The sequence below is a fragment of the Channa argus genome, chromosome 8 (genome assembly GCF_033026475.1).
Source record: "Channa argus isolate prfri chromosome 8, Channa argus male v1.0, whole genome shotgun sequence".
NCBI lineage: Eukaryota > Metazoa > Chordata > Actinopteri > Anabantiformes > Channidae > Channa > Channa argus.
The window spans coordinates 5,347,550-5,373,168 of record NC_090204.1 but is presented as its reverse complement, the minus strand read 5'-3'; the positions used below and the strand labels follow the sequence as shown (position 1 = coordinate 5,373,168).

The 25,619-nt window shown below is 39.9% G+C and overlaps 2 protein-coding genes across 7 annotated transcripts in view; one reads left to right on the top strand and one right to left on the bottom strand.

Moving 5' to 3' along the window:
• Positions 1–2,616: 2,616 nt before the first annotated feature.
• LOC137132279 (uncharacterized) lies at positions 2,617–9,479 on the bottom strand. The gene is made up of 7 exons (XM_067514601.1): positions 9,249–9,479; positions 8,224–8,262; positions 7,826–8,113; positions 6,915–7,292; positions 6,469–6,741; positions 5,447–5,531; positions 2,617–5,324 (listed from the first exon to the last, which is right to left on the bottom strand). Exons 1-7 carry the CDS (start codon positions 9,277–9,279, stop codon positions 5,162–5,164), a joined length of 1,257 nt encoding a protein of 418 aa, XP_067370702.1. The 5' UTR covers positions 9,280–9,479; the 3' UTR covers positions 2,617–5,161.
• Positions 9,480–12,479: 3,000 nt separating this feature from the next.
• LOC137132109 (capping protein, Arp2/3 and myosin-I linker protein 3-like) overlaps positions 12,480–25,619 on the top strand; it is a 31,532-nt gene continuing 18,392 nt past the window's right edge. For 3 of the 6 annotated variants that reach the window (XM_067514217.1, XM_067514215.1, XM_067514214.1), the window contains exons 1-11: positions 12,481–12,703; positions 17,140–17,234; positions 22,242–22,292; positions 22,378–22,437; positions 23,526–23,647; positions 23,798–23,892; positions 24,190–24,260; positions 24,384–24,457; positions 24,536–24,611; positions 24,694–24,782; positions 25,373–25,467. In XM_067514217.1, the coding sequence (XP_067370318.1) occupies positions 12,646–12,703; positions 17,140–17,234; positions 22,242–22,292; positions 22,378–22,437; positions 23,526–23,647; positions 23,798–23,892; positions 24,190–24,260; positions 24,384–24,457; positions 24,536–24,611; positions 24,694–24,782; positions 25,373–25,467 (886 nt within the window). In that variant the 5' untranslated portion in view covers positions 12,481–12,645. Of the gene's footprint in view, positions 12,704–17,139; positions 17,235–22,241; positions 22,293–22,377; positions 22,438–23,525; positions 23,648–23,797; positions 23,893–24,189; positions 24,292–24,383; positions 24,458–24,510; positions 24,612–24,693; positions 24,783–25,372; positions 25,468–25,619 lie in introns of those variants that run through there. The other 3 variants (XM_067514216.1, XM_067514218.1, XM_067514219.1) reach the window with 3 other exon arrangements.

The following is a 25,619-nucleotide window of genomic DNA, read 5'->3' as shown; positions in this document are numbered from 1 at the left end:
ATCGAAACTAAAGTGACAAGGTTATCACACCAGATGTCTCTGTTGTTTTAGATGATTGACAAGACAAATGCTCTGGTAAACCTGTGCTCTGATATTCCTCACGGTTTGTGTAGCAGTGTTTCTTTTGGCTTTGACTTCTCCCTTTCATGTGGGAGACGTGTTGAAGAATAGCAGCAAGCTGAAACAAAACTTAATCTCTGACATATTTTTAGACTGACCTTTGACCAAAAGTAGAGTAAGATCAACGATTGTTGTCTGCGTGAGTGGTGATAACAAAGTATGTAACGAAAAAAGTTTTACATGTAGAGGCTCTACTTTGCAGTAGCATTACATTGAACTAAGTCTTTACAAGGGGCTGTGCTGTGTGAGTTTTACCATTAAGGATTGTGATTATTTGGGTGACCTGATGGAAAACGTCAGCAAACGACAGTCGGTTGCTCTATTCTTGTTCTTTACTGTAGCTTTTCAAAATGCATGCAATATGCTTTTGTCATTCACTGACTTATTCTTTCTTGTTTTATGAGTAAATTGTTTTATCACAGCAGCTGCACAACTGAGTCATATGTTAGCTGTGCTAAAACAGATAAATAATCAAAGAAGATAAAGAGTCCAAAAAGTTGCATCGGTCACAAATGCTCCAAAATGTGGAATTTCTTCAGGCCTTGAATAAATGTCATTTTGTTCTTTATTAGTTTTTGCTGGAGCAAGCAGATTTTTAGCCAAAACAGATCTGTATGTTGTAAGAAACATTTTATGATGCAGTTTGAATCAGGTTAGCAACACATTAGACAACAATGTATTTATACAACCTACCAGGACATGGTTCAAAATACATTATTAAGCTTTAAGTTGTTGCATCCTGAAACATGGTAATAATTGCAGCTATCTAAATTAGCAACTAGATTGATTAACTCACTGAGATTGCTTTTCATTTTTTCTGATCTTGTCTTTTTATAGCGGAGTTTCAAGTAACAATCTGAGCTGTCTACAGAGTTAATGAAGTCTGTTGCTTTTTTGTAAGAACTATTTCCTGGTTGAATGACTTACCAAAAGTTCACACTGAGTTCCATCTGAACAAGATCAATGTGTTGAAGAAGTATTTCCTTTTTCAAGTTCAACAAAAAGCATCAGATTACAATGGATCACAAATATGTACAGAAAATTCCCTTTTAATCAAATTTTTTAAAATCTATTACTGTTAATTTACATTTACATACAGTTAGTTTACTACTACAGAATTTAGTGACTTAAAATCAATAACAAAACCAGAGACATTTCTCAGCAGTGTTTGATGTACAAAGTATAGAAGAAATATTGTGGAGAAACATGCACACTCATACAGAATAATTCTTTAATAATCCAAAATTATTTTGGAATTTGGAAACATTGGTTACACTCACCTTATTACTGTAGAGCTCTCTGCAGCATGGTTTTGATTAAAAAATCCAAAACAAAATAACACTATTTATCGGTTCACGTCTTTCTGTTACCCTGGAAATAGTTTTTAGCAAAACATTTAAGATGAATATTACTTAAAGATATTTTGAAGAGTTTGCTATTATCTGATTGGCTGATTTAGTCAATGATCAATCAGAAATGATCAAAATTGCTCCACCAGACTCTAGCTGCCCTCTCCCCAATACTAATGTATTTTCTTTGGCTTACTGTTTACAACAGGATTGATTTTAAGGAATAATTGTTTTCCTTCACATCTCCACATGACCTCTGGGGCATTTATGGGTATGCAGGTCTAAATAACTGAATCTAAAAGGGGAAAGAGCCTTCAGGGTAGTCTCAAAGTCCACATTAGGACTGTGCCAACATATGCAACTTCCAAATGCCAAATAAACAACTATTCTTTTTTTTTTCTTCTATTTTATGAGATACCTTTCCCTCAGTCCTTCCACCTGTCTTTCTGTGATTCTCTTGATGTAATGCATGGTTATTTCAGAAAATATTTTATTGTTGTACATTGGTCAACTTCTGTTTTTTTTTTGAATGTCCAAATAAATAAACAGTCTTGGTATGACTTGATTAAAGAGCAGGCGCTGAGGGAACAAATGATCCAGAGTGGGTGATGAGAACAAAATATCCTGGCTGACAAGCGGCAGCAAATGAGAGAAAGTGGAAGTGAAAGCAGAGTTAAAAGACAAATTCTAAAATATGACTTGATGACTCAGTAGATTAGTAAATTCAAATACATGACTTTCAGACAGATTGATGTTGAATCACACAAGTTCACACAGTGGGTAAAAATACACACAAAATGGTTGGCGGGGGAAAGTTAAAAGGCTGCAGCAGCAAGCGATGTGCGTCGTAAGTAGAAGTGAGGTGAGGTGAGTATGGGAATAGAGCTATAGGCAAATGACAGTGCCCAACAAAGAAAATCAGCTAATGTCGGATTTCGTTTAGATGTGTAGGCAAGTGTGCTCACACTTTGAATTATGGTCAGGAATTTTTACACGAGAATTTTACACAGTTTGATTGCACACGATATCAAAGTTAAAATGTGCCAGAGATTATGTCTCTTTATTGTGTTTCATCTTCTTTAAAACAGATGACTGGAGATATAGGTCATGGTATGAACAAAACAACCAAATATCTTAAATATGTAGGTAATTAATTAGGATTATTGCATGATTTGACTTTATACAACATTTAATATGACAACAAAAAATTCATATACATTAATACTGTATATCCCATTCATACATTAAACTACTAAAAGGTATTTATAAATTAAATAATAATAAATAGATTAAATTGGAGGCAGCATGAATTGGATAATTAATTGGACTTATTTTTAATTGGACTCTCAGATTTGTGTTTCTTTTTTCTCTTGTCCTATCTCTTCATTTCTCCCATAATATGAAAAGTGCGCTTGGATTTTGCCTTTCGTGTGTTTTGTATGTAAATCTATTATCTTGCTGAATTCTGCACACACAACTTCTAATGCAATTCCTCTCTTCAATTTCCCCTGCCAATTCAAGGATCTAATGACAGAGGACAACATATCCGTGAGGCCAATTTGTTGCAAATGTGACTCAAAGGCATGTTCACCAAAATGTTATCATTTAATTAGCTTTCAGTAGCACAGTTTGGCTAAACTGGTTTTTTATACCATTGCTCTGCAGATTAAATGTTGCCTCACAAATGTTTTTGTGTAAATACGGGGGTGGCTGTTCAGTTGGTAAAGGCAGCCGTCCACGGACCACAGGGTCAGTGGCTTGGCTATATGTCGAAGTGTCTCTGGGCAAGACAGTGAATCCCCAGCTGTGCAGTGCTAGTCCAAGCCCGGCAGAAATTGGGGAGGGTTGCGTCAGGAAGGGCATCCAGCTTAAAAACTGCCAAATCAACATCCTTTGATGACCCTGAACTCCCAGGATAAGCCGAAAGGACAAAAAAAAAAAACTGTGCATATGAAAATGTATTTAATATTTAACAAGTTGTAAAGATTTATACCAATTTGTCTTTTATTCATTTTTTCGTACATCAGCTATTACTGTTGCACACACTGATTTTATTCCCCTAACAACATAATATAGTTACATATAAAAGCCGAATATAAAATATTGTGCTAAATGTACTTTTTCAGGTTTTCTCATGAAACTTTAAACCATGCAGTTACCCATTTGTCTTCAACAGTATTTATATTGTGGTTTTTTATTTCTATTATGTGAACACCCTTGAGGACGTTACAGAGGCCAGCATGGAGGAATTCTGTCTAAAGTCTCTTCTCATAAACATATTTTAAAAAAACTGGTATTTACAGTATGCATATTTACTTCAGCCCTCAGTGCTTTGCTTATGCAACAAGATAGTGGCACAGTCCACAGGATCTCAAAGGCATTCAATCATTGCGACCTAACTGGTTTTAATTACAAGCTCAGGTTAAGAAAGAGCACACATTGAATAACAAAGGTGTGCGGAAATGCTTCAATGATTCAATGCTGATCAGGTCTCTTTACAAAGGGCTGCAGATTTTCCTATTTTATGTCTTGTTATGCTGAAGAGCTGCTATATTCCTTTGAATCTCTGTCCAGCCCTGTCACTCCTTGTGCTAAAGCATATCTTCCAGAACTAAGGCAAAAATTTCTCCTTAAACCTTTGAGAGATTTTCCACAGGATTTCGGCAGTCTGTGTCAATAAGTAACTCTTTTCATCCACCAAGGCAATAAAAAGTAACAAAAACATAATAATTAATTAAATGCCTGTTAGGACACTGGAATAATTTTAAACTAATTATAAACTGCATGTGGTGTGCGTACGTGTTTATTTTATGTGAATACAGTACGTCATTTAAATTACAATGCAATGTCTCATAACATCCTAATTATCCTGACACATCCATAATGGTTTAGGTCTCAATAAAAAAGATAGCTTTATTTAAATCCAGAACCTAATTTAGCACACAGTGGATTGTGAAATTATAACCCTGTCTTTCAGTGTCCCAACCTAAGTGGAATAGCCAATTATGTGCAGACAGAACATGTAACTAGGTAATGTTTGCATAGTAGGTTGTGATTGTGTCACTCCCTTAAAGGATATCCCATGTTCAACATGATGAAGGACGCCTAATGAGACAATGGGACATAAGAGCAGCACCCCCAGACTGACAGACACAAACACAACCACAAACTGCATGCAAAATCATTTTGTTTGCATATTCTAAATTCATTTTGTGTCCGTGCCTGTCATTATTTAGCATCTTCTTTGTTTATTTTTAAGTCTGTTGTATGTGTCTTTATACTTGAATATTATATATATATTTGTAGATGTTTTGTCTGATTGTAAATGTTTTTGTAACTACTGTGTTTAATGTCTTTTTCAAAATTTTCATTATGAATTTCACAGATAAACCTAGGATAGTGATTACAATATGAATTAATTTTTGTGCAAAATTGTTTGTGTATAAGATGTTGGAAAATATAATAAAGGTTGTATTCTTAAAATTAAGCGTAATCTGTTGAACTGAAACTATTGAATTAAACTCTTTGTATGAATCGAAATATTTTTTATCCCCTAACAAATAGAGGGATCTTTACCACAACATTAAAAAGCGAATACATTCTTAGCAGGACTTGGATGACAAATTGTTTTTTTGAAGCAGCACTAAATGACATATTTAGTACTTTCCACATACTTCATGTGAGCATGATCCTTAAGTACCAGGAAATAAATGCTTATCCAACAGATTGGACATCTCCATCCAAGACAGGTCCCACTGCACCTCGGTCACATCCTGCTTGGTTGCAGGGAGCGCCACCGCTGCCGAGTCCCGTTTGAAAACTGGACAATAGCTACAACTGCAGGATGTTTGGTACCTTCAAACACAATAATAAGTGAAACATCTGATAATCAGTGAGTGTGGCTTGTGATCTATGCTAGAATATATAATATGTAGAAAGCGAGAAGCATATTGGGTTTGACAGATATTGTAACTAACCTGTAGTGACAAACTAGCCAGACAGTCAGAGGAATGAGAAACATAAGTACAACCGCACATGAAACAAAGATCCATTTCCAGGAGCCTGATGAGGAGAACAAATAATGTTTTGTCACGATCAAACAATAATAATATTAAAGCAGATACTACGTCACTGCTACTTTAAATCATAGACTGATTTAATAATAATAACAACAGCCACAATCACACGAAGATACCATGTAAAGTGTAAAGTGAGGATTATTAGATGACACTGGAAGTGAAGCTTTATTACATCGGGGAACTTGATAACTTCCTAGAAACACGACATGATGTGCTATTAATGTGTAAAGAGGGCAAGTGGCTGACTCCTTCAATGAGGGGAACTTTATTCATGATCCTGAGACCTTAATAATAAACAAGCCAGCAGGAGAACCACTGGCAGCAATAACCTACAGGAAGCAAGCGCTTCCTGTAGCTTCCTGCAAAATGTTCTGGATGAACTTTGGACCATTCCTTCTGACAGAATTTCTTTATTTCAGTCATATTCTTATGATGTCTGGTAAATACAGCCCTATTTAGGTCATTCCCCAGCATCTCTGTTGGGTTGAGGTCTGGTATCTGACTGGATTCCATACGAGTTCAATGTTATGAATATGTTTGACTCATGAACATTTCCAACTCCAACTCAAATGAATCTTTCAGATCTTTAGCTGTTACTCTAAAGATCTGAAATCTAAAGATACTCTAAAGATCTAAAGATGCATGTTGATTTGGCAGAGTTTCTGAGGCGACCCTCCCACTCTCCACGAGCGAACATACGACCCTATGGTCAGTTGGCAGTCACTCTACAAACTGACCCAGCCCCCCAGAAAAGATTATTATAAAGCTGTTAAATTAGTATAGTAACATTACCAAATAATCCTACCACTAGAGGAGGCTGGTGTCCCACCTACTGATGCAAAGTTGCCTAAAACTGAGTGACATTACACAAAGCACACTGATGAATACTATCTTTAAATCCAAAAATCTATACAGCTTACCTTGGTGAGGTCTTACTAATAACCAGCTCTCTGAACTCTCCAACTTTCTGTCCAGTGATGCACACTTGTAGAGGCCTTCATCTTTCTTTGTCACATTTTCAATAGTCATCTCTGTTACTGCATCTGAGCTGGAAGAAGTGGAAGCGTAGATTTCCACTCCATTTTTAAAGAAGGTTGTTTCATTGTGATTGCCTGTTTGGTACTGACAATACAAGACCACTTTATCACCCATAAATACAGGAAAGGCGGGAGTCTTCAAGATGATCTTGTCATCTGTGGGACAGAGACAGTAGACATTTTTTGTTTTATCTACATTCACTATTACAATGCAGACTTCAGTCTGTGATTTATAATACATTGTGGAGCAACACAGTGTCTATCCGGAGAGTGCTTTGTGGCTTTTTTGTTGGAGAATGTGTCTAACACCACAGTTGCAGTAGACTTACAGCTTACTGTGATGATGACTGCGTTGCTGCGGCCCCCAGCATTCACACACCAGTACAGTCCGCTGGTCCTGGAGGCAGCAGTGAAGGCAAAACTAAGAGCGCCTCTCAGTGGTGAATACTGGACAGTGTTGCTTGGGGTAGCCACTGTTTGGCTGTAGATGCCTTCATCACTCTGTGTCACATGCTCAGTAGGCATATTTATTATGCCATCTGAGCTGGAGGAATTGTAAATGTAGATTTCTGTGCGATCTGGAGAAAAGTGCACCAGCTTCCAGTCTGCTGAGTGAGTCTCATGAGTAGGACAATGTATGGTGAAATTCTCCCCACTGAGCATCTCTCTGGTGCTGGGAGTCACACTCAGTGAAGGAAGGGATAGCTCTGGAGGTCAGAGACAGAACATTTGATCATAGAATGCGTCTTATAGTCACATGCAATGCAATGTGCCGTAATGAGGGATGAAGATGCACCTTGTACTCGGACACTCAGCATCAGTATTAGAAAAGACTGAATGAGACACTGCACATTGTTATTTGTCAAACCGTACATATTAATTTCAGCCAATCACTTGAAATTTCTTCAATATTTTAGTTACCTTCAAACATCTTTTCCAGAGTAGTTTTGACTGCAAAAACTAAATAGAAACTAAATTCTGTGATATGTCAATTTGTTTGAACCTTTGTTTAGGTGAAAAGAGATTTTTGGTGATTTCACTTTTTACTTTCATGCTATAATATGCAGCTTAAGCTTATGTGTGAAAAAGTACTGTCAGTTTTGAAAGTAATTATGATGTGAGATGCTTTAAGGTATAAGGTATTACTGTATTACTGTAAAACGTTAGGATTCCAAATTTTGCCAACATACTGCACATAGATAATATTGACTAAAGATGTATGAATGGTGCTGCTGCTCACCTGACACACTGAGCATGACTGACTGGGGGTCGGAGAAACTGGTTCGGTTGTCCTGATACTCAGCTTTGCACCAGTAACTATCAGCGTCTTCCATTGTTACTGCAGTGATTAAATAGTTGTCTGCAGAGACCAGGTGCCTGTGGTTGGGAGCAGGGTGTGGATGGGATCTGTACCAATGGTATCGCTTGACAAAAGTGGAGTGTGACTTCACCGTGCACTGCAACAACACACACTCTCCAAGGTAGATGTTTGACCCTGGCCACGCTGACACACTGACTTCCAATAACTCTGCAGGAACAGGAAAACTCCATTATGCGCTTCCTTATGCGTATGTCAAATACTTGATAAATTTATGTAAGACAAGTTCACTTCCTTTCTTCATGTGTCTCTGCAAGTACCTGCAAATGTAGACACTCGAAGAACAAATGTGGCAACACCTGAAACACAGAGAAATGGTTTTTACGCAAACAATTTACACCACACACATGTCCTCACAGCTTGTGCCTGCCACATCTGTGGCGTTTCAGGTACAGTATGTTCAGTCTACCGTCTGCTTTGGATATCAGGAATAAAATGTATCAACATGAATACCACAGGCAGCTCAGATGGTTTGTTCCCATATGGCACCATGCCAGATAGTCAGTCATGGTCCACTGCTAAGTGTGGGTTATATAACCAAGACAATATAGAGTTTGAAAAAAGTTCATCTCTACGGGCAGATTTAATATCATCTAACAGCAGCAAACTAGACAGTCAACAACCGTCTGTTCTGTTAAGAGTAACACACACAGTCCCAGTACTAACACAGTCTGACAAAAAGGAGAGCGCCCCATTCCTCAATGAGACTGTTTGGACATGCTATCCTCATGGGAACAGAAAAAATGAATACATTATCTTCCTAAGTATTTCCCTGTTTAGACATACACATACTACCCCTGCTTTTACACACACACACACACACACACAAACACAAATACAGCAGAGTGGTGTACCTACTACAGTCATAGAGTTCTTAACATAACTCATGGCTGTCAAGGATGGAATAGCCAACACGTGGATTTGGCAGCCATATCTAAATCATTTTCCTTAGCTCTATTCAGATTCTGGCCAGTGCACATCATTTTAATTTAACACAGACAGAAACCCCCAGCTGCAGACTAACAGTCTAGGAAAATTTATAACCCTGCATACCATATGACTGAAATCCACATCAAAAAAGAGAGCGCAGCTTTGGGTCTAAGTCAGCACCATTCTGACAGGCACTTCTTAAAGTAGTTGGACAGGGTTTTGTCCATCAGTAGACAGTTTTCCGAAATGAGAACACACAGATTTTCCTTGCAAGTGTGCTCAGTACAAGCCCGTCTGAAGAGTTGTGTGTGTGTGTGAGTGTGTGTGTCAGTCAGTTTTAATTCGTGACACTCACCGAGCATTGAAGACATAAAGATGATGTTCATCCTGTTGAAGATGTATGACCCAAAATTACATGCGCAGCTCGTTGTTCTAAATAAAAAAAGAAACAAAAATGACAATAACTATGAAATTTAAAAATAATTTACACAACTTAAAATGTCTATTTCAGAAGGCCAGAGTTGTTTTTATATTAGAAGCTATGAGACAGAGGATAATAGTTTCTCCTTAGAGGAGTTTCCACTGTCTGTCACAGCACATCACAGACAGAGATGGTCATCTTGGTGGAGGCATTTCCTTCCTCTGTCAACTAGTGAACAGACAGAGCCATTAGACAACAGAATCCAGGGATAGGAAGCCTAGAAAGACAAGAATTTCAAAACACATCACAACCATGCTGTATTGTTGTTACTATCATCAAACCGGGGTTTTCCCCGGAAAAAAAAATCATCCTGATATCACTGTAAGCAGTTGTGAATATATGCACCCTCCCAAAACTGCTGTGAATTCAATAGTACAGTATACTTACACAAATGTTAGGTTTATTTGGTCCCACATAATGCTACTGTTGTGCAGATCCTGACAATGTCCAGCTCCAGCTCTGTGTTTTCACATTTTTATGAATATATTTGTACCATAGACCTTTCATAAAGATGACATCTACTTGTTCAGCCTTTTGGTTGTATTTTGTTATCCCATGTTTGCTCTATTTATAGTTTTCTTTTGACAGTGATGTTTATTCTCCTCTTTAGGAGGTATTTCATTTTACTCGTAAATAAGGTTTGGGTAAATTAAATGAGGGGAATCACAAGTCCCAGTCAATTTTCTAGCTATGCCAGCAGGACAGTCCAACAATTTGCTTTAGTCTGAAATATCTACACATACATGGGAAAGACTACCATATAGACATTGACCGTCCCCCAGGGAGTTAATCCAAATGACTTTGGTTATCCCCTGATATTTTATCTAAGGCTACTAGCTGACCAAGAACTTCATTCATTCATTCTGTAAAATATCTCAACATCTATTAGATGGATTGGGACATAATTTGTCTAATTATGGAGCCAGAAGAACAATTTTTTTAAGATTATGGTTACCCTCTGGCCTTTTCTCAAATGACACCAGCAAGCAGACATTTATGGTTTGGAATTAAAATGTCTTGACAACTATTGGATGAATTGCTACACACATTTGTGTTCCCTTCAGGATGAATTGTGGTGCCTTTGGAGATCCTTTCACTTTGAATTGGGTTACTAGAAAAGTTACTATTTTGGTACTTGTATCACAGTTTTGTTTACTGCCACTGCAGAATAACAAATCCTGTTAATATGCAATGTTGTTTTGACATTCACCAGAGAGGCTAATGCTTGTGAGATTTCATAATAAAACACAAGCCCGAAAGACCCCAACTTCAGACAGCTGGATGGAAAGACAGACTGCAGTGAAAAGTTTAATTTTGTGTAAGTACTTACAGACTGTCATGTCATGAATACTACAAGGTAAAGTGCGTAAACATGATTAATCATTTCAGGTGACAACACAGACAAAAAGACCTAAGGTGAAGGCATAAAGTCCCCAATTCCTGCCCTGGTACAGTTAATTGAGTCTTTCTGTCTGCTTCAGCCTTTATTCACATCAGCACTTCCTCCAGCTTCTCTTACTTTCTAAACATTTAAATCTGCTGCTTCCCATCGAGAATCCACATAAGCTTTCCCTCTGATTCTAGTCACCTAACTCCTTCCTTTCGTCTGCGGACGTGCTCCTCATTTCTTCAGTATTTCCTCAGTATATATTCCAGCTGTTTTCCTCATACTCTTTTGTCATATTGTGTTTTTCCATCCATAGCTTTCAAAGCCAAACCTGCCAGTTTTCATCTGTCTGTTTTCAGCTGCTGGTTTTGGATGCTCTGAATATTTTTGGGATATTTAGGATCTTGTGTCTTATACTCTGGCCATTTTTGTCCACCACCCTTTACAAGAAGGCACTGAGATGTCGTTCCAGGACAACCCAGGAATTCTAAGGTGCAGGTGATCTTGAACATGTGACCCAGTGCCTGTAGAACATCCAGCAAATTGAATGGGGAACTGGAGACTAGCGGTGCAGTAGATTATGAATCCTCAGAACACCTTTTAATAATAAACCAAAGGTTGACATTGAGAATGGACCAAGATTGAAAACAAACAGAGAATGGGACATTAGTGGAAAATAATTATTTGGTTGTAGGAAGGACAATCATTGATTCAATCAGCTGAAATGGCTGAACGGTGATCTACTGGATGCTGACTCGTGGACAGGCAGGACGTTGGTCTGGGCAACTGATGCTTTGGTTTGTGGAGGCAGCTGAGGGGACAGCAATACGGCAATGCCCTTCTGAGGATCTGACCCTTAAACCTCCTGGGAAGAGCAAGAGCAAATCCTAAGGAATGGAGATGGCTTGAGAGCAGCTTGTTGTAGAAGGGAGCAGGAGACAGTCAGAAGCCTGGAAATCTAGGAACATCTGTAGATAGAATGGATACGAAAGACAGACCTCAGACTCTCGCCTATTTATTAGAGTTAATGGGGGGTCAAAGAACCTTCCATTTCAATCAGATATAAGGCATACAAGCTAATTTTAAGTTAAAACACCCGTTTGTTACACACACGTGTAAGGTTTGTTTGAGAAAAGCAACTGTATCAGCATATACCAAAATAAATAAATAAATAAATCTTTGACTATGTGCACATTGCAAATATAATAACAATTTAATCCCCAGTTCCTCTTTCAATTTATCACGTTTTGGTTTATGACCAAGTACTGACATCTCCATCAGTCCAGTTTCAGGTGTACGGGTTCTGTGATGGCAGATGTGGGCGTGGTAAGCTGCTGAACACAGTGAACGGTGGGTTAACCTTGGGTTAACCTGAGCAAATGGTTACTATTTAGTAGGCTATAAGTATGGAAGTACAGCAGCAGAGCCGCTAGTGTAGCATGGCAATTTGCTTTTTTTCTGTAGATAAGTAAGCATTAGTGCTAGAAAACAAAAATTGCTCCTCATAATGTTGAATGGTAAAATCTTTAAAACAATACAGTAAAACAGTGTGGAAACACCTCGTCAAGTTTTACAACAAACTCAGTACTTTCACAGGTAGAATAACTACAGCTTGCCTCGTTATCCCTCAGTGATCCCCGCCTCCTCTCCCTCACCCCACCCTTCACTTCTCTGTCCCTCCCTCCACCTCCCGTCGCTCCCACATCCAGCCTCCCAACATCCACAGGGCTTCTTCCAGGAAGCGCGTCGGGCAGTCGGATGCTCTGCTGGAATGCCTGGGAGAGAGACTACCCCTTCTGTCCATCTTTGAGAGAGCGAGAGAGCCAGCGGGGAGGAGGTGGGGGAGAGCAGGAGGGGTGGCGATAGGAGCGGCGAGGAACAGACATGGCTTCTAAAGAGATCACTGCCTCTGGTTTCGTCAGCGTGAGCAAAGATATCACAGGTGGGTAAAAGCTGCCGCTTGGTTTGATCTTGCTGCGGGCTGGAACCGCGGTTGTTCCCGGCGTGTGTGCGTTCAGGCTCGGGATGGTTTTCCTTCGCGCGTCTGGCTGCGAGGCTGCGACCGAACAGACGCATTGGATGATTGTCGTGAGCTACACCTTTACATTTTGTCCTGAAGCTTTCCGGGGCAGCTTTATGCCAGTCAGTGCATGGGAATGAGTTAATATGCAGATGAAATATTTAAAGTGGAAGAAAAATCGCTTGCTTGCTTTAAATATGCCCATCGGGGAGGATCAGGTAATGAAAACCCCAGCCTTTAGGCCAGGGAGGGAAAAGGGGCGTTGTGAAAATAATGGTCTGTAGCCCACTCGTGCGTCTAAACGCCTTTTTACCAACACACCAATTGCACGACATGACTTTCCCTCTTTACATCGAAACCACTGAGTATTTTACCTTTGTTTTCTGCAGCCCAACCAACCAGAGCGCTACAGGGATTGTGCGCGTGTTTGCCAAAGTGCGCGTGCGTGTTAAAGTGAAGCTTGAGGGACTGATATAGACAGATGTATCTTGCCAGCACGAAGGCATGGACGAGACAGAGTGCACAAATATTTATACAATTTCTTTCCCCCTAACAGCAACAGCTTACATATGCCAAAGTCACAGCCTTGGATATTGTGCAGGAGTTCAGCACAGGCGTACAAACACACACCCACTGCACACATGCTCGGGGTAACAGGGACTCTGCTGCTGTGTTAATTACTCTTAATGGCTCTATTAGGCGCACTGTGATGATTAATCCAGTGGAATCCCTGCTTCTTCCTTCAGCCACCTGCCAGGCGGCTGCATGGCCTCCTGCCCTGCTGCACTGGGGAACGGTAGAAGCATCGGGGCCACCGTGGCCCTGGTGGCCCCAGGCCTACAGTGTGTGTACAAGGTCAATCTAAATGGGATTTGAGTTGTTCAATCTCTAAACAAATGCAAATGCACTAAAATGTCCAGAAAGGCTGTTTTACATCAAGAGAAGTTCTTAAAAATATGGCAGTAAATTGTACTCAAAGCATTAAAAAAGTATGAATGTTGTTACAGATAGTGTTTTATTTGTTACTTGTCAGTCAGTCAATGCTTGAGCAGCATTTAGATGATATAACTAGTCCTCCTATTTTCCACTATATATTGTAGACTATTAACCCTCTAACAGCTCTCTTGAAAGTGGAGTTGAGTAAAAATACATTATTCTATCTTAGACTTGGTGGAGTAAAAGTGTGAACACAGATTTATGGATAATCATGACCAAAATATACTTTATTGTTCTCTTAGGAACAATAACATTTCTGCATCACATTTGTCTCAGTTTGCACAATTGTCACAGTAGGTTAAAGAAAAACAGACATGTAACGTATTTGTAAAGTACTTTAGTAAATGTAATCTATGAACATACAGTAAAATATTTTCAGTTGAACCTTCCTCAATTTATTTATGCACACCAGAAATATGGATAAAACACCACTCTATGAAGAGAAAAACGTGCTTTGCTATCTAGTGTGACTGACCTGTAACAACTCCAGTGCCAAATCCCAGCTTTAATATTGATTCGATCATAAACTTGTCAGGATGCTGTGCAGCCACAGTAATGGAGAGGTTGAATCATGTAATTCCTGCCAGCTACTGAGTGCTCCTGTGATAGTGTGTCCTGCTGCATGTTCTCACCCTGTGAGTAAGACGGTTCCTCTGGCGCAGCAGGCAGGTCATATGCTGTGTACAAGTCAGGGGTCATAGCCCTGACAGAGATGCTATTTGACGGGAACAGTTCTTACTGAATCATAGACACTGGTTCGTGGATGTGTCATGTTGCCTGTGTGAGGAAGAAGTGACACTGGAGCATATTGTGAACAATTTTGATGAGACCCCCACCTGCGCACCCTCACCCATAGAACTTCCACCCCTTTTCTTTGCAGCTTCTCACACTTTCCTCCACGTCACTTTTTCTCAAACTCTTCGCCCTTCAGGATGGAGGTGGGGCTAAACCTGGCAGTTTTCCCCCACAGTACTCCTCAAAAATCTTACATTTTTTGAATTTCAGCTCTTCAGAATTACAACACTGATTACAATCCCTGTGTTTGTGACTTTGTGCTTGTGTTTGACTTCTGTGATGAGCTCGACATGCTGCTTTCCCACTTAAGTGAAGAAGACATTCCTCTTATCATCTTAGGACACTGCGCCACATCAGATCACTTTTTCATTCAGCTCCCTTCTCTCCCTAGACTTTCTTATACTCTTCTAACTTTCTTGTAAGAACCTAAAGTCTCTTAATCATGAGCAGTATTCTTTCCTTGTCTCTACAACGCTCGCTACAGGTCCTCTCCACCACTGACAAAGACAAAGCCACTCACAGCTTCTTTTTCAACCTGTCTCGATATTGTCTGCCCCCTGTCTTTAAAGCCTTCACATCCTTCATTTACTAATCTCTACCTAACTGATCGGACCTGTGCAGCACACTTAGGGCTGCTGAGACAAAGTGGCAAAAGTCCAAGACCATCTGCTCTGATTGAATATAAGAGCCTGCTTTTTCTCACAGCATCACCAAGGCAAAAACTCAATATTACCAGGACTAGGTTAGCATCACCACTGACAACGGAAAGCTGTTTGCCACTTTTAAGTCAACCGTCTACCCCCATCTGCCTCCACCTCTCTCACTGCTGATAAATTTGCCAGCTTCTTCACTAAGCTGGCATCTGTTTAACAAGGCTAATCTTGAGTCATTACTCATGGAGGGTAGCAGACCCGTCTCTCTTCTTCTATGTCTGACCTTTGAATGAGCAGTCTTTGATGAAATCTCACATATCTTTTATCACAACAACATTTTTAATGTCAACCAGTCCAGCTTCAGAAACAGGTCACTCTACTTCTGATGGTCATGGAGTGCAAAAGTCTTCCTTCCTAATCCTAATCGATCTATCTTTGACACTGTGAACCACCAGTTCCTACTGTTGCGCCTACTGGTACAACTCGGGCTTGGTTCAGGTCTTACCTATCTAAAAAAAACATCAAGGTATTTTGAAAGGGGACAATTTCAATCTGTCTAAAGCTTCTTTCATGGCCTCTCAATCATTCAGGGCTTAAACTCAAAACAGAGCTTAGTTCTCAGCCCTCTCCTCTTTTCCCATGTATACTATATCTCTAGGTTCTATTATCCAGTCACACAACATTTCCTCCAATTCATATGGTGATGACCAATTCATATGGTGCTTTTCATTGGATGACTCCACTGTCTCATGCCTGTCTCTCTGACAATTCTGCTTAGATAAGAAAGAGAGATCTTCAACCAAATCTTCTTTCAACCAAAACACACTCATCCAGGTCTACATTCACTGAGCTCTGCCAACGGATGGCATCTGGGGGTCCCTAAAAAACACAAAAAAAGACCCTAACCAGAGCTCTTCAGGTCAGTGGTCCCTCGATGATGAATACCTCACTTCAAGTATTCAAAAACGTGTTGACTTCCTATGCACTATTAAAAATAATCCTATTTGTTCTATCTTGCACTTGCCTCCCATGAAATGGAAACATTACTTCTCATAGCTCTTTGATTATTGTTTTCTCCTTGACTAAGATTTTCTTTGCCTGCCTTTTGTCACACTTGTAAGTTACTTTAGATAAAAGTGCCAAATGATGGTTGTGAAGCACAACCAAAACCACATTCGTCATTCTACTACTGTGTTTCTGGGGGATTGTGTAACTTTGCATTTAAGAGGTTTTTAACTCATTTATAATCCTCAGGGTAAGTTCAGGCGAAGAGATCATTGAATTATTTTATCATCTGAAATGCCAAGACAGGTCTGTTCAAATGACGTATGCCTCACATATTAGATGAAGATGTGAAAAAGGTCTGTCCACTTAAAGGTCAAGCTGGTTTAGTGCCCAGTTTAATATTGGTGTTTTTACGTGTTATGGTGAGTTTGCTTTGAATTTTGTGTACCTTATTTCCAACTTTAAGTCATATATCCTAGTTTTTTTTTATTCAGTATGAAAGCCAAAGAATAAAGACAGGTCATGGTGTAAAGTACTTAAGCACAATGAACATAATATCTGATGATTTTATGATTGTCAAAGTAATATTATTGTTGTATCACAGTACAATGCATACTTTTTAAATCAGTGTAGATGTACTGTACAGTATATTAGCATTAATGTCAGACAGTAGTAAAATATAGTGTTACAAAAACAAAATTCAGACAAGATTTGATCTGTGATGGATTATGATTGATTTTCCTATCATGTGCTGAAAGCCTGTAGCTAAAGAGAAACATTAAAAACTCTAAATGACAAGAACCTACTTTGAAAAAGTAGTCAAGGAGAGAAAATGCTGCTTTGCTTCTTTAAAAGGCAAAGAACTGCATGTGTCTATTTTAACAACGTTATTTACCGTTTCATCCACAGAAAGCATCAGGAAGTTTATTGACAAATCATCCATCAAGTTTGTTCGAGGCATTAAGCTTGACAACAAAAATGGGAAAACAGAGGACAAAATACTGGTAAGTTGCTGTTTTCAATCCATTCAGCGAGGGGTGTGCTGTTTTAATGGGCCTCTGTAAAGTAATGCTGGGTTGCTGACGTAAGAGAACACATTTATCCTGCTGCATAAGCAGTCTGGTGCATGCATCATGTATGTGCAGTATCTTTGATGTTAACCTCCACTGCAGTGTCGATGCATTTTCTTTCACAGTGGTGATATCAATGACAGCAAAGGCAAAAACTCTCCATAATTTAATAGTGAGAGCGAAAGTCTTGCTTCTGTGGTCATTTACTAACTGCATTATGACTGCTGCCCCTGTCCTGTGACTGCTCTTGGTGGATTTGCAGAATAAATATTAGATAGAAAGTATCCGTGGAAGCGGGTGTGGATTCATGTGTGCCTGTGAGCCCGACTGTGGACACAGTAGGGGGGCTGAGCAGCTCACAGTGTTTGATTCTTAGGGTGATTTCATCAGAGAAAATGGGACAGAGATGTACAATCTGTACAATTTGCATGAGTGAAGCTAAGCCAGCTATCTGGTTAAATCTAGGCCAGGTCATTACAGTATGGACCAGAACTTCGACTGGACCCTGCATAAATGTCCTTCTTTGCAGATTGCAGTGGACTGGTACGTGTACAGGCAGACACACACCTCATGCCCATTGGAGCTCATGTGCACAGGAAACACACACAAAGCACAAAATAGCGCAGAGCAGTTTTATTGATTGAGTGCTTTATGTGCAGCAACTAAACCGCATGTCTATATAAGCAAGATCTTCTACAATTCCCTGTTAAACTGTAGTAAAGTCAGTGTAGATTGTATACTGTTTAAAGACTGGTGATGCCCGATGCCCATCCTGCACTTCCCTAGATGAGCCAATGAGCTTTCATCCCTTGCCGAACAGGCTTCTTTGCCTTGGCAGAGCAGCACTTCCACTCAATGGATGCTTTAATGATTCATCTTGTAGTGAGGATGGGCAGTTAGGAGAATTTTTGCATGTATAGCCTTTGATATTCAGACACTTTGATATGCCTGTCTGCCAGAAACATCTTTCCAATCCATGTCTCATTTACTGCTTCCTTTTAGAAGCTGAACGTAAAAAGCTGGTAAGATAGAATTCTTGCTTTTGCTGGGTGCATATAAAAGACAGAAAAGTAGACTGGAGTTTAATCAAATGCACTGGGTTAACATTTAAGGGAAAGTCAGAGCTTAAATGTGATGTGGCTTTAGTTTTTTTTTGTTTGTGTTTCATAGAAAGTTCAGAATTGAAAGTGTACAATTGTGATTGATGGTTTTGCTTTGACAATGCAGGTTACATGAACTTATCTTGAAGATTTGAATATCCAGCACTCCTGCCTAATTATATGCCAAAATAAGCGTGACGTGTGTGTGTGTGTGTGTGCATGCATGCATGGGTGTGGGGAGGCTCTCTTTGATGTGTAACATTTGAAAAAGTCTCTCACTCTTCTGCAGCATCAGCACAATTTACTCCTGTTTACTCGTACTCTGTCTCTTAACTACCACCCGTAACCCTGACTCTTCACAGTAATGTGATACAATCTGGTCTTTTAATCAGCTCCTTCAGACAGTCTTTGAAATGAAGTGCAGATTCTCCTCTCCCTCACTCTCTCACCATCTTACATGCACATTTTGAGTGACCACATTTCAGACACCTCAACTTGCTGTGTGGGTGTAAGAGGCTGTCAGTGTGGGGTTCTCACACTCCTGTGTCAAGCTCTGCTCTCCAAAAAACACAACTGTGGCGTGGGAGAGCTGTAATTTAATTAGTGATTTTCACTGGGGAAAGACACAGATCCCCCCTTGTCCTCAGGGAGTGTTTTAGCAGGGCCGTCGGAGAGAAGGAAGTAAATGATTGGGAGCGACAGAGCAGAAGAAGAGAAGAGAAAGAGCAGAGGGCAGTACTCAGGGGCTGGTGGAGAGCTTCAAAATGCCAAAGAATCATTACATCTTTGTTTGCTTTGTTGGTGAGAGACAATGACATTTTCTTAGGGCATGTTTGCAAAAAACAAGTTACCCCGCACGAAGAAGAATCAGAGACAAAAAGAGTTTTTCCAGCAGCTGCATGATGTTTTTTGTCCATGCTGAAAAGAATTGGTACAGGTACAAATGCTATGTGTGCTCATTCAGATTGGCATGCACAAATAAGCTCTCAGTTTGCTTTGAAATTTACCCTCATGTCCAAACTCTCCTCAACTTTGCACTAAAAAATTATCTCACGCATTTCAGAACACCGATGCCAACTCTACTTTGGTGCTCTAGCAGAAATGCTAATTTGGAAACCGGATTGGATTAGATTAGATTAGATTAGATTCAACTTTATTGTCATTACACAAGTACAAGTACAAGGCAATGAAATGCAGTTTAGTATCTAACCAGAAGTGCAATAAGCCGTGCAAAACATACAGTGTCTACATTATGTACAAGATAGGCATTTTTAATGCTATTATACTACTATTATTACTATTATAATCTATTATAGTATACCAATGGAGGTTGTATGGACAAAAGAATATACAGAAGGGAGTACTGTGGATATGATGATGTTAAGATGTTAAGTCTTAGCAGACACTATAAACACTTATTTACAAGTCAGTATGTGCACATTTTATTGTACGTTAAGAATAATGCATAACAGAATAAACAACAGTTGACAGTGCAGTGATATGAGCTAATGCATAGTATTCGGTACATGAATGAGTGAAATTAATAAGGACTTGGACCAGTGTGTGAAATGGATACAGATCAATGTTTGTGTGTGCAGGAGAGATGAGGAGGGGAGATGCTGTGCAGGGGAGTGAGGGGTCAGTGGGTGGCAGAGTTCTGTAATGCAACAGCTGGGGGAAAGAAGCTGTTCCAGAGTCTGGGGGTTTTAGTCTGGAGTCTCCTGAATGGCCTCCCAGAGGGCAGCAGGTTGAACAGCCTATGGGAAGGGTGAGCGGAGTCCTTGAGAATGCTGCGAGCTCGGAGCAGGCAGCATTTCCTCAATGGCTGGAAGTGGAGTCCATGTGATGGGTTGGGCAGTTTTTACCACCTACTGCAGTGCCTTGCGCTCAGTGCCTTGCTCAGTTCACCAGGATGGCTGAAGACAGATGGTTCTTCGGGGCTGAGGTTGATAGTAGTGGAGCAGGTGTGGCCTGACCTGACATCCTTAGGTCTGCTGGTCAGAATGTACAGTATCCAGTTAGAGACCTAGGTGGTGATGACCAGATCTCCAAGTTTAGTGGTCAACTTGGAGGGTATGACTGTGTTGAATGCTGAGCTGAGTATATGTGTTGTTATTATCCAGATGTGTGAGCACTGAGTGCAGTGCTGTGGAGACTGCATCCTCTATGCTCCTATTGCTGCAGTATGCAAATTGGTAGGGGTCTAGTGTGGGTGTCAGGCTGTCCTTCAGGTGCACCGAGGCCAGTCTGTCAAAGCACTTCGTAACAATGGGTGTGAGTGCTACAGGGCGGTAATCGTTCAGGCACTTCAGGGTGGAGTGTTTTGGCAATGGCACAATAGAGGTGGATTTTAAGCATGTAGGCACAGCTGCTTGGGTGATAGAAATGTCTGTAAAAACCTCAGCGAGCTGACCAGCACGTGCCCAGCAGCCTTGGGTGCATTGATCCTGCTCAGTGCAGCATAGACATCTGTGGAGGTGAGTGTAAGGGGCTGGTGGTCTGCAGAGGGAGTGGTCTTTGGCGAGCATAGAAGTGATTTAGCTCGTTGAGGAAGGAGACATCTGTAGCTGGGCTCGTACTTGGTGATGGCCTGGATGCCCTGCCACATACACCGGGGGTCAAAGTTAGAAAAGTGTTCCTCTACCTTCAGCTTATAGCAGTGGTTGGACCTTTTGATGCCCCTCATCAGGTTTGCTCTGGATGTACTGTAGGCCTGTGTATTACCTGATCTGAAGGGGCCGCAGGAAGTTACATGGTGATCTGTTTCTGTGTTGTGACACTGTCAATAGTGGCGTTGATCTAGTCCAGCACAGAGGAGGTATAGGTGTTAATTTCTATATTAGAGCCACAGGTAGCCTGGAGGCAAACATACTCCAGTCTGTGTGTTGAAATCTATCCTGAAGTGTGGAGTCTGTCCCCACTGGTCTTCATTAATGGTTTCCCACGTTGGATGAGTGGTGAGTACTTGGGTATGAGAAACAAGGAGAGGTGGTCTGACTGTCCCAGATGAGGGAGGGGGAGTCATGGTGTTAGCTCCAGGTATGTTTGTGGAGCCATGGTTCAAGGATTTGTTTCCCCTTGTGTGGCAGGAAACATGCTGGTGAAATTTGGAGGAGCACTATTTTTAAGTTTGATTGATTGACATCAACCGCAATAATAAATGCAACCTCCGTATGCAGTCTGTTGTTTGCCGGTGGCTGCATGAAGTTCATTCACAATAGCTGGCTTAGCATTAGCGTCTGGGCGATATAAGCTGTGGTTATAATGTTAAAAAAAAAAAAAAGGCTTACATTTAACAACAAGAAGCTTAGCAGTGTCTCCCAACAATGACATAGTCTGTACACAAAGCTAAGTTAACATAAATCATCTGCTCCATTTGTCCGGAGTGTGTAGCGTCCGCCAAGCTCAATAACATTGTCAGGTATAGTATAAAGAAAGACTCATTTTAACTCTTGTCTATCGTGTTATAAATGTGGGGAAATGCTTGTTGTCAGTTGAACCCAAAAGTATACTCTGTCCAAAATTAAATAAATGGACCACTTAACTGTTTGACCAGAGCAGACATAATGCTAATGAAAGTACATTTTGTATTTGTGTGAATGTGATTAAAACATGTCATTCGTCAACCTGTATCACAGTATGTTAATCTATTAATGTTAGACTACGTGTCTCTGACATGCAGGGCTTTTAGCTCAATCAATACATGAATATGGAAAAGACTCCTCATTACCCTCTTATCATTACCATGGAAACTCCAGGGAATATTTCCTCCCCATGGGAAGTATAACTGCACTGAACTTTTCTGCAACCTTTGTTTAATTTGCTTTATTCCTCTGTTTAGGTCCTCACAACATGGCGCCTCTATTTCCTAACTCCAAAGATTCCTGCTAAGGTACTTCTTACCACTCTCTCCAGATAATGTACAATATCTGTCACAATGCATGCTGACATTTTCATTACTATATCTGTCAAAATAGGTAGAATCCACCTTCAACTTCTTGGAGATTCGAGCTTTGAATTCTCACCCTGAACACCAGGTAAATGTTTACATTAATATTAAACTCTATATGCACTTTCCCCTATTGTTACAGCAAATTGATTGTCTTTATAATGAAGTGTTTACATCAGTGTGGCCTTCATAGGATGACAAAAGGAGTTTTAGGCATTTATCAAAACAGTCACACCAACAGTTGTTGATTAATAGTGATGGCAGCAAGATAAATCTCAGGGGCTCTATGACAGATTATGACAGTTACTGTGTGAGGAAGAACAGGTCTTTATTATTATTGTTATATATTTTATTTTTGGTAAAGAACAATTAGTTATAATAGATTGGTGGGGTCTATCTCTACCAAACATTCTAGGTCTGAGTTCTCAAAAACTAGAATTTACAACCCCAATTCCAAAAAACAACGCCCTTTTTCAACGTGTTGCTGCCATCAAATTTAAAATGAGGTGATATTTTCCTTGAAATGGTAAAATGTTTAAACATGAATAAAATATGGGTCGTTGCGTTCTGTTTTTATTTACATTTTCACATCTTCCCAACTGTTTTTGGAATTGGGGTTCTATATTTGTATCTCAAACTCTGTTTTAATAATAATAAGGAAACAATTCAGAACAAAGACCTTAGACCTCACAGGTTTATAAAGGGTCAGGTTAAAGAAAGCTTAAGGGTATGTGTTGTTGAGTGGGTAAAGTGCAAAAGAGTTAGAGTAGAGAGTTGACCAACTGTATAATACAAGTAAACATGTCTTTAGTACTTCTAAATTTTAAAACAAGAGTGGCTTGAATATTCATAATTTTGTTGTGTTTACCATAATTTTGCAAGTGTTTAATTCTCCTCCTCTCTCAAGTCAGTTTCTTTACTTTTACAGGTGCAGATGTACTCGTACATAGGAATTCATGACACAGAAAAAAGGGAAATATTCCCCAAATATCCCAGATTAAGGAGAATAGTGTATATAGCCTGACAGAAATCATACAATCAATTTATACATTTCCCCTTTAAGTAATATGGAGAAGGAAATATTATTAATGCTTGCTGTTTCAAAACATCAAAAGTCTAATTCAACAATTCTCTCCACTCTAATAATTTTCCTACATTCTTCCATTTTCTGTGCAGGTTATCATCGACACGGACAAGTCCAGCTACTCCCTGAGGTTTGAGTCACGGGAACACCTCAATCATGTGGTCAACCATATTAATTACGCTCTGTCTCGAATATTCAACAACTCTATTTTTGCGTAAGTCTCTTCATCTCCTGAGACACAGTCAAAATGAATTGTCACATATCTGTGCAATGGTAGAAATTCAGTAGGTTTAGAGAAGAATGACCGCTGTTTATTAAAAGAGAAATGATTTCTTACAGTATCTGTGTTTCTTTTATGTTTCAGCCCTTCCATCTGTCATTCAGACAGTGACCTTTCTGAGGGCAGCAGGAAATATTCGCCCAGTTCCGAGACGTCAGTGGAAACCCAGAGGGCCTGTGGTAAAGCAGACATTATCATCAGATGTGGCAATCTGCACACATGCATACACGTGTCACACAGACAGATAGGCACACATGCAGGGTGCTTGGCAGACTCCAGTGGAAGTTGGCTCACACGTTTTCATAAATTGGTCTCCCAGATGTTCTTTTTAAAATGCTAGAATAAAAGCTTGATCATTTTGTTTCAGTGTGCATTTTCCTCCATTTGTTTTCTTGTTATCACTAAAGAAAGCAGCTGTTGTCTCAGATTCCTAATTTCTCTCTTTCTCTCTCTCTCCTCCCGCCTGCCTCTCTCAGGAGGCTTCTCAGAGACCTACGCTGCTCTATGCGACTATAATGGCATCAGCTGCAAAGAGGAAGTGCAGTGGGTAAGAGCTGTGGGACTGTGCCTGTGTTGCTGTGAGTGCTTTCGAGTGTTACGTGCAGCAATGTGCACAAAATGAGTGGGTATATACTGCAGAAAACAGGCTTTTGGGTAATGTTCCTCCTAGGATGTGGACACCATCTATCACTCCCAGGACAACCGCGAATTTAACCTGCTGGACTTCAGCCACCTGGAGAGCAGGTGAGGCACGAAAGAGCGGTCAAACACTGTTCTCTCAAAAACGCATACCTTAGTTTTTTTCATGTTTATTTTTTGCAGGGATTTGGCCGTAATTGTTGCATCAATGGCCTACAACACATGGTTCACTAAACTGTACTGCAAAGACCTGCGCATAGTAAGTCTAAATGTTTTTCTCTGCGTTCTTTCTGTAGTTTAACGGGCAAAGAATGTTTTTAAAATGTTCTTTACTGCTTCAGGGGTCAGAAGTCACAGAGCAGGTCCTGCATACGGTCAGCAAATCCTCCAGCCTGGAGGAGATCACTCTGGAGAACGTTGGGTTAAAATCGTGAGTTTTGATTCTCCTAAAGCTGCACTATAATCCTCTCTAACCTATTGTTCTAAATGTGCACACCACTGATTTTACATGCAGAGATCTGTTTACTAGTCACAAGGAAAACTTCTGTCTGTTGAAAATTCTGTAGAGTCTAGAATTTTTTTAACGTGTATTAACGTGTGCTGTACAAACCCATATATATAACCATATAACCATATCATATATTCTGTCTTATGTGAGTCTCCCAGCTCAATAAATGTGCAGTGCTATATAAAATACAATAATGTTTCTATAAATGAATAAATTAAAACATATGTCAATCAGGCAGTTTCACTCGACGATACACAGTTCACAGTTTCCAAAAATGTATTTATCCAGCTTTTCAAATGTGAGGGTTTACAGCCTTTTCTTATATTGACTTTTAGTAAATTTTAAATTTGGGGATATTAGGCTCACGTCAGGGTTTTTTTTAATAAACTAAATACTTAAATTGATTAACCAAGAGCATGATCTGCATGAGCTGCATGTCCCACTGAAACCAAAAATAGTAAGTTGCGGCCTCAGTGTGTTTGCCTGTTTGTAACTGTGGAATCACTTTACAGAGACTTCCCACAGAAGATGTCAGTTGCTCTTTCAGAGAACCCTGCATCTGTCATCCATTCACTCAACTTGGCCCACAACTCACTGGACAACCAAGGTACAATCAAACACCAAGTTCGCTTTACTTATTTAACATACAGTCACTGCTTTCAGGTCCATAGAAAATCAAGGACCCCACATAAACATCGTAATAAAGTCTTTACTAAGGTGATACCTGACTAAGAATTTTGTCGGTTGAGTCAGAATATC

Bases quoted from the DNA above. Each gene is read 5' to 3' on its own strand.
- LOC137132279 (XM_067514601.1), bottom strand. From the start codon at position 9,279: ATGAACATCATCTTTATGTCTTCAATGCTCG. The intron at 8,114-8,223 runs GTACTTGCAGAG...CTGTTCCTGCAG, and splicing joins TCGAGTGTCTACATTTGCAG to AGTTATTGGAAGTCAGTGTG. The intron at 5,325-5,446 runs GTTAGTTACAAT...TTGTGTTTGAAG, and splicing joins TGGCTAGTTTGTCACTACAG to GTACCAAACATCCTGCAGTT.